At 40.2% G+C, this 9,386-nt stretch overlaps 1 protein-coding gene across 6 annotated transcripts in view; it reads left to right on the top strand.

Annotated features, from left to right (window-relative positions):
• Positions 1-572: 572 nt before the first annotated feature.
• The window catches only part of ANKS1B (ankyrin repeat and sterile alpha motif domain containing 1B), a 1,254,535-nt gene continuing 1,245,721 nt past the window's right edge, over positions 573-9,386 (top strand). For 2 of the 6 annotated variants that reach the window (XM_019038843.4, XM_019038837.4), the window contains exon 1: positions 580-1,247. In XM_019038843.4, the coding sequence (XP_018894388.1) occupies positions 1,114-1,247 (134 nt within the window). In that variant the 5' untranslated portion in view covers positions 580-1,113. Of the gene's footprint in view, positions 1,248-9,386 lie in introns of all 6 variants that reach the window. The other 4 variants (XM_019038847.3, XM_019038842.4, XM_019038845.4 and 1 more) reach the window with 4 other exon arrangements.

Raw genomic sequence — 9,386 nt, 5'->3', positions numbered from 1 at the left:
GTCGCAAACTGCTCGGTGGCCAGTGCCACAGAAACTAGGACGAAACGAGCCTCTTCTTTCTAACCAAGGGCAGATCTCAGGCTCTCGGGGAGGTAAAGCGGAAGGGTGAAATGCCGGTCAAGTTGCCTAGACTCTGATGGAAGCGGTGGCCAAAGGGCCCCTCCCCAGTGTCACCAGCCTCCCCATTCCTGTCACGGAGGATTTTCCTCAGGCGTCGTGACAGACCCGAGGCGTGTCGCCGGGGCCCGCCGGGCCGAGGAGGAGCCGACGCGGCCCGGGGAACTCCAGTCCTCACACGGTTAACGCTCTTCCAAGGAGAGTGGAGGAGGGAGGGTCCCCGCCCACGAGAACGAAGAGAATCTCAGGGCCGAAGCCCCGCCTCAGCCGGCCCGGCCCCTCCCCGCCAGCCCGCTGCCCAACTCGGGCCGCACCAGGGGCCGCACCTGCCCGCGCGCACACGCCCCCCGCGCGCCAGGCCTCGCCGCCGCCGCCGCCGCCCTCGGCACGCGCCCGCTGCGGCTCGCCCCCACCGCCCTGCCTCGGCGCGGGCCACGGCGCACGAGCCGCCGCCGCCGCCGCCGCGCTCCTCCCCGCCGCGGACGCCGCCCCCGCGTATCCGCCGAGGAAGCCGAGGCGAGCCCGGGTCGGGCGCGAGGGCGCGCGGGCCGCTGCTGCCACCGCGGGTGTTCCCTGCGCTCCCGCTCCAGCTAGGACTCTCTCTGCCGCCGCCGCCGCCTCCTCCTCCTCCGACCTCAGTCCTCACCACCCTCCTCCCGCTCCTCAAAAGCACCCCCGAGTCCCCACCCCCTCACGCCCCACCCGCGGGAACGAGGCCTTGGGAATTCAGGGGAGTGGCTGTGGGGGCGCGTCGCGGCTCCCAGCTCGGCCAGCCCCTCTTTCAAGACATGGTCTGATCCCCATTGTAAAAGCTGCGCCCCGAAGAGGAGGAGAGAGTCGTGCTCCCTGCCTGGGGCTGCAGGGAGCTCTCCGTGCTGAAGCTCTTGCATTATTTTAGGGTGGGGCGAGGAGGGCCCTGGATTTTGGGGAGTGGGGGTGGGTGGGGAGGAGGACCCGAGGGGGGCAAGGACTCTGTGGGGGAGTCGGTGAGAGACTATGGGGAAGGACCAGGAGCTGCTGGAAGCTGCTCGCACTGGAAATGTGGCTCTGGTGGAGAAACTCCTCTCTGGCAGGAAAGGAGGGATCCTGGGCGGTGGATCCGGACCCCTGCCCCTGTCTAATCTGCTAAGGTAAGGACGGGCACCAGCTCCGGGGTTGGCACACCTCATTATGCATTGTGATGGATATACGTCCTCCTCCTCACGGTTATTGCACCTGGTGGCTGCCAGCGATTCATTCTTAAATTAGGTAGGAAAACAGACTGCGTGTATGGAGAGGAGGTATGAGCCTCCCAGTCAGATTGATGCCTTAGATTCTTTGAGTAATTTTAAAATAGCCTTCCATCAATGCGTCAGTAAGCTACTTTTCCTCTGAGCCCTGGTGCAGAACTTGTACATGTACTAGTGTTGCTTGAAGAAAATCGACGTTCCGCCCGTTTTCCATCAACATTTATTACATATTTGCAGCTTTGAACCCAGCCTTTTTTGTCTAGTTAAATGAAATTGGCAGAGAATCTCTTGCGTGCATGCAATTACCCTGCAAAAGCCACAGCCTTCGGCGGCTTCTACCTTCTCTTGCAGAAGGCGTTTGCTGTGCCGTGGGTTATGATCTCTCAAAATGAAGTAGGTGAACCTTCTTTCTGGTGAGATGTCTTCAGTACAGGGTGTGTATAAAACTTGATGGGGCAGGTTAGGCAGCCCCAGCAATACTTTCAGTTACCTGGACATAGCTGAGTGAAACTTGGTTATTATAGCTCAGGATGAAGGATGCCAGGTTGGTATTGGGATACTGTGTATGGAGTACAGTAGAGGCCTTTTAACGTGAAGATGTTGTAGGTGAGACTGGTATTGCTTGGAGAATCTTTCTAAGATGACATTTTAAAAAAATGTCAAGGTCTTCATTCAGCAGTACCTTGGAAATAGCGGGGTTGATTTGCATACTTGAGAAACTATTAAAAGTTGTATTGATGGACAAATGAAATCAACTGGGAGGGAGGAAGCCTGGAGAGTATTCACTAGATACAATTCAAGGGAAGCTCTTTAGTTTCTAAAATCGTGGCTATCCAATTTATCCTGGATATTTTTGGAGTCATCAATTGTCATTCATATCTTAGCCTTAAAACATCTCTTGGATAACCCAACTATAGTTGTAAAAATTTTAGAAAGCCCAAGTGATTTCCCTGGTTTTTAAAAACTGTTCCATGCTACCCTTGACAAGTGCTTAATAGAAACTTTTGGGTGATGGACATTGCGTTCTTTACACAAGTTCTCATAGGTTGTGGTGGTCAGACAGTGCAATTAATTATAGGACTAGCTAAAAGGGAAAATGGAAAGTTTCTATTACAGTGAAATAAATTGAGTTGAAAAATAGTCGATGGGATTTTAAAAAGCCCCATATGTTATTCTGTATACTCGTTGACAGTGACATTTTATTGGAATGATAGTTCATGTCAGAAGAATGAATATTTATGGGACATTTTTTTCAATAGGTCATAGAGATGACTTGTGTGTACTCCCTTGTTAAATAATCTTCACTTTCAAACACAGGTAGACAATGTGTGCATATTTCAGATTGCAGCTCTAATAATTGCCTGTAGTCACATGTAGTTTGTGTGAAAGCAGTTTATCTCTTTACAGTTTTAAGTTACACGTAAAATAACAATGTTTGCTGTGGATCCATCAGTTATAAAAATGATTATGTCTAAAAACTGGTATGCTGAAAGAATTTTCTCAAAATAAACAATTTCTTCGGGAAAACATGAGGAATTCTTTGAGAACAGTGAGAACTTCACTTAATTTTATTGTGATGTCGTATTTTAAAACCACTCTTTGTGACAAAACTCAAAAGCAAACATCCTTTAAATACTCCTTTCCCAGCTGTGATTTTTTTTTTTTTTTTAAAGAATAGATGTCAAGTTTTAGGGATAAAACACCAAGTATTTAATGTTAGTGGACACTAAAGTATCAAAATAGTGACCCACAGTGTATATCTTGAGTGAGAGGTTTTCTCTTTTGCTGGTGTTGTCAAAGGTAGCAGTAGTAGCTCTACAACAAAGATTGCACATAGAAAACAAAAGTAGACAACATGTGTTTATTAGAGTACTTCGAACCAAGTTGTAAAAATCACAAACAAAACCAATAACCTTTAAACTTGCTTTTATCCATCTTATACTGAATAAACAGTGTCTGAAGAAAATGAGAGTTGAAATTGTATTCTTTGGGCGATCATTTGCATAAAATGACATTCCTAAGAAGGCACATTTTATTTAGTTGTCACTTTATTTCAAAAATGATTGTCATCAGAAATTTATTGGCAGGATAATGGAAAATGTGTCCCCCGTCAAACATAATGACACTTTGAAATTTCTTAATGTTTTAGAAGGAACTGTAGAATATGTTTGGCACTTTTTCCCCGCTCGCTTTATTACCTGGGATGTGTAATTATGGTGTCAGACCCTATGCTAAGTGCTTACACGTGTCATCTCATTCAATTCTTGTGTCAGCCTTAGGAGGTCCATTCTCATTTCACAGATGAAGGAATAAAAAGATAAGATTAAGGACTTGCCCATGGTCACTTAATTAATAATGGCAAAGATTTGAAAATCTGTGGTTCAGATTTGTTTTACATTTAAAGTCTCATTCATTGAATCTGTTTTATTCACAAAAGTTTAAAGGTATGTGGCCAATTTAGACAGGCCAATCTGAACATTTTTTGCTATGAAGAATAATTTGAAATTCCTTAAATTTTGGTATTTTTTTCTAATTAAAAAAATCTCACAACTGCCCTTTGAGGGTTCACTAGACAAGAACTTTTCTGAAGATGCTTCTGATTACTTGTTATCTACTGATAATAAGAAATTATCCTTTCAACAGTAACTATGTAATGGGGAATCAGGTATGCTTTTGGGTGGCACTGCAATTTTCGGCAAATGTAAGAATGCCATTGAATAAATTTAAAAACCTCTCTAAGCCTCACTATTCTATCAGAGTGGAAATAGTAATAATAGTACCTATCATATAAGATTGTTATAAGGATTAAATGAAGTATAAAGTAATGAATGCAAAACATTTAGCATATAGGTGTTCATCGTTAGTGTTAATATTTTTCATGCACCTCTAAAGCACTTGACTGTATTCTTTAAGGCCTTAATGACTCAAGATTTGCTTCATATTGGACTGGGAGTAAATTTCCCATAACAATCATAGAATCTTCAAATAGGGAGGGACCTTTCTTCCAACTTCTCACCTAGTGCAGAAATTTTCTCTGTAACATTTCTTACCTGTTAGTTATTCCAGCCCTGTTAAACCTTCCAATGACTAGATTCATTCTATTTTTGACAGCTGTAATTATTTTAAAATTTTTCTTTTCATTGAGCTAAAATCCACTTCCCTGTGACTTTCAGCAATTGGTAGTAGATTGGCTGTATGGGTTAATATAAAGTAGTCTAATTCATCTGCCAGGATAGTTCTTTGGATGCATGTATTTTTGTTTTCTTATAAATCTTTATTTTTCATGGAAGAGCTATCATCTCTGTTAACCTTTTATATGGCAAGACAGCATAGATGTTAAGAACTTAGTTTTCATACTTTTCACTACTCTCTCTTTCCTTCTTTACATATTCTCAAATTTTGCAATGACCTTCTTAAAGTGTGGTGACTAGAAATTAACAAAATGCAGTAGATGTCTCTTGACCAGAGTAGAACATTATGGCTGAATAAAAAAACCAAGGGCAGCAGGTTACAAGAAGCATTTATAGTGTGATCTTATTTTTGCAAGAAAAAATAAGTTTGTTTGAACACTTATAATGTGCTTAAGTCTGGAATGATAAGATGCCAAAATGAAGATAGTATTCATCTTTGAGTGGTGGAATTGTGGGTGGGCTTTATTTTCAGTGTTCTGTAATGAATATGTATTATGTAATTAAAATAAAATAGCAGCTATTAAAACATGATACAATGAAATTATTATCTCTTTATTATTGATCTAAGACCTACTTACAGGTCAAGATTTTCTGGGCCATGTAATGGTGTTGGCTCATGTTAAACATAGAGTCAATTAAAATTTCCTGGTATTTTTTTTTTTTTTCAATGACCTGTGAAGCCAGGTCCCCTTTCTGGTACTTTTAAAAGTGTTGATTGAGCTTAAATTATTCCTGTTCCATTTTATCTGATTTGTTTTATGTTGTATTTGTAATTTCTCTATATCTTTTTGACTCTTTTTTTTCTTCTTTCTGACTCTTGAGTCTGTCTTTCAGCATATTAACTTCTCTCGTCTGTATCATCCAGAGATTTAATAAGCATGTTTTCTATAACCTAAATTCAACACACTGTGCTATATCCCCAAAGCACCTCTCTTCAACTTAGTATAAATTTAAAAGTAGCAGTCTTTACTCATGGTATTTCTACCAGGATTGAAGCCACGCAATAGACAATCAGCTATTTCTCTCCATTGTTCCTGTGAGAATATTGTGAGGTATTTTATCTACTGCCTTTCTAAATTCACACTGTATTTAAGTGTATGGCATTCTTTTGATCTATCCTTTAAATTCCATCAAAATCAGTCTACTTTATTATGGCTTGTTTCTGGCAGTGAGCCATTGGTAATTCCTAGTATTGGCGAAAATTCCTTCTACTCTCTTGCATCTAATTCTTCTGGGTCTGGATATGCATACTTATTTAAAGCAGCTTACTGTCCCTTATGGTCTCCTTTGGACCTTCAGTAATCTCCTGAAATTATTTGTTTATCCCTTCTGATTTGAAAATGGTTCTCAATAGGGAAAATAGAAGCAAAATAAAAGTTGGGAAGAATTAGATTCTTGGCATTGTTAGATATCATAGAAAATTATCTTGTGGTTTAAAACTACCCACAGTTTTCCTTTTACTCTGCCAGAACTGAAGGTGAAATTAGTGAACTATTACACCTCTTTTCTCTTTTTCAAACTTAGCTAAAAAGGACATTAGCATTTTTCCTGGACAAGTATGTATTTCTTTTTTTGTGTTTGCTTGCAGTTATACCTCTTACTACCCCCTTTCATCCTTAAAGAAATCTGAGCTCATCAGAGCACTAAAATTGAGTTGCCTCCCTCCTTTTCTTCCTCCACATTTTATGTGAAATTTCAGTTTATTTAACATATCTTTTATGAGACAGCTGCAAAATCTTAAAAAAAAGAACTCTCTTCCTTTGGCACAACTACCTTTTATTCTAAACAAAACTAATTTCCATTTAAAATGTATATTTAATTAATTTTTTGCTGAGTATAGGATAGAGAATTATTTGTATTTTAATACAGTGATAAAACTTTATTAATGCCTCAATTTATTTGATTTTCTTAATGCCTCGAAGAGTTGAGTTTTATATAAGGTGTATTTAGTAAATTCTTGTCAGAAATAAATAATACAGTTCTTAAGATCCCCATGTGAAAAAGTAGATCAATAAGAAGTGGAGCAAAACAATCTTCTGGTCACCAAAAACATAAAAAACCAGAGAGCTTATAATTTTTCAGATTTAGGATTCAGCTCATGTCATTTGGGTGATGAATACAAGGATATAACAGACAACTAGGAAGTACTGTAATTTTCACAACTATTTGGGCAATTGTGGTTATTGGGACCCTGATATAAGAAACTCACTTTCAGGGAAACTGCATTGGTTAAATGGAATAAATCATAAATAGAGCAGTTAAGCTCCATGAAAATGTTATATCTATAAAAATAGTCGAGTTGCAAGTGGGTTATCTATTTTAGATAGTAATGATGTTTGAAGTGGTGATTGCACCATTATGTTCAGGGAGCTGTATCTGCCAGAGTGAACAGTGCCAGCTGCATGATGGGGAGTAAGGAGAAAGGAGGGTGAATTTTGGTATTGACCTCTTTCTCCACTGAGCAGGGTTTTCAGCTCCCGTTTCAAAACACTGAGGGTGATGTGTAGCAGTGAACTAGGGCAGCCAGCCAGTGACTACTACTCAACCTGTCCATCCATTGCACAGTTTCTTGTGTGACTCGATTTCTTATAGATGACAAAGGCTGATGCAAGTCTTCACTGACATTAAGGCAGAAGCATATAATATTTATTAGTGCCTCTGCTGACTTTAGCAACTTAACCTTTCAGGTGACAGTAAACAATTTGATTAGTTCAGTTATATACTGAAATAATTTTGAGGTAATTTTGGAAAATTCTATCAGAAGCCTATGATAGAACATTATTTCTGAGTATTTAACTAGAAATGGAAGCTGACTATAATGCCAGACAAAGGTTAGAAAAGACTAATTTCAACCTATGGAACCTGAAGATATTTAACACTTAATGCATTTTAGAGTGTCTTTAGTTTCCGTTTTGGACATATTGCAGAATGATGTTAGTTAATTAAAATACAGTGAGTTTTTATTACTCATCATATGTTGATATGGGAGAATATTTTATATTTGAAAAAGGAATTTACAAAGAAGACTCTTCTATCTTCCAGTTCTTTCTCATGCATGTGAGGACATGGTTATGTAAGCCATACGGGCAGGCAGAGGCACAATGCCAGTTGAAAACTCATTGAATTTTCTTGTGTAATACAGATCTAGAAACTTTTCTTAAGAGTCTACTTTTCTTCTTTGGTGTCAGTAGGATATCAAATACATTTTACATTTGTGTTAAATCTGGATGAGGCTTTTAATTGATTTTTGAAGATGGATCAAAAAATATGACCAAAGAATAAATTTTGTTTTCCACAGTGCTATGATTTGAGTGTTGTCTCCAAAACTCATGTTGAAATTTATTTATCACTGTGACGGTATGAAGAGATGGGATCTGTCTGGACGTGGTGGCTCACACCTGTAATCGCAGGCTTTGGGAGGCTGAGGTGGGAGTATCACTTGAGGCCAGGGGTTCAAGAATAGCCTAGGCAACATAGTGAGACCCTGTCTCTATGAAAAACAAAACAAAACAAAATAGCCAGGTGTGGCATTGCACGTCTGTAGCCCCAACTACTTGAGAGGCTGGGTGGGGAGAATTGCTTGAACCCAGGAGTTTGAGGCTGCAGTGAGCAATGATCATGCCCCTGAACTCCAGCCTAAGTGACAGAGTGAGACCCTACTCAAAATAAAAACAAAACAAACAGGTGAGATCTTTTAGAGGTGATTAGGCCATGAGGGCTCTGCATGTATGAATGGGTTAATGCCATTATTGTGGGAGTGGGTTAGGTGTCATGGGAGGCTCCTCACAAAATAATGAGTTCAGCCCAATTTCCTCTTTCCGTTGCCCATGCTTGCTTGCCCTTCTGCCTTCTGCCATGGGATGATGCAATAAGATGGTCCTCACCAAATGCTGAGCAAATGCTAGTACCATGCTGTTTTACTTCCCAGCATCCAGAAATGTGAATCACAAAAACATACATTGTTTGTAAACTACCCAGTCTCAGGTACTCTCTTATAGGAACACAAAATAGACTAAGACACTCTGTTTCTTCTACTGCACTGTCCAGAGTGTTCATCTCTGAATCTCATTCTTATGAATCATGTTTCTTATTAAATGACATGTCTTCATGGATCTAGTTGTGAAATGGAACTTTGATTAAGCTGTGCAGTAGAGTTATTTGGATTCTATTGTGTTATGAGAGTAGCTTTATTTGAAGTGGTTAATTACTTCTAGTTAACTGAACTGAAACAAACTGCTTAGACTTGTTACCATTCTTTGATCAAATTGGATCAAATCTTGATTGATGGATGTGAGCATAAATAGCCAGCCTCTATTCCTGTTTCTATTTCCCACACCACACTCCCTTTAACCCTCCTCAATCACATCTCAGAAAAAAAGCGTTTTTTTCTAATTACTACAAGTTCACCCTGGCTCCAGTTTTTGTGCCAGCTGGCATCATCTCTAGATTCCAGCCTATCTCAATATTTAAAAAAAATTTTCAACAGATTTTAGATACAGGAGGTATGTATGTAGATTAGTTACATGGAAATATTGCATGACACTGAGCTTTGGAGCATGGATCCTGTCACCTAGGTAGTGAGCATAGTACCTAATAGGCTGTTTTTTAACCTACCCCCCTTCCACCCTCTAGTAGTCCACTGTGTCTGTCGTTCCCTTATTTATGTCCACATATGCTTTATATTTAGCTCCCACTTATAAGTGAGAACATGTGGTATTTGGTCTTCTGTTCCTGTGTTAATTTTCTTAGGATTATGGCCTCCAGCTCCATCCATGTTGCTGCAGAGGACATGGATTCATTCTTTTTTATGGCTACATAGTATTCCATGATGTATATGTACCACATTTTC

The sequence above is a fragment of the Gorilla gorilla genome, chromosome 10 (assembly GCF_029281585.2).
Source record: "Gorilla gorilla gorilla isolate KB3781 chromosome 10, NHGRI_mGorGor1-v2.1_pri, whole genome shotgun sequence".
NCBI classification, from domain to species: Eukaryota; Metazoa; Chordata; class Mammalia; order Primates; family Hominidae; genus Gorilla; species Gorilla gorilla.
This window is presented reverse-complemented; position numbering and strand designations above follow the sequence as displayed.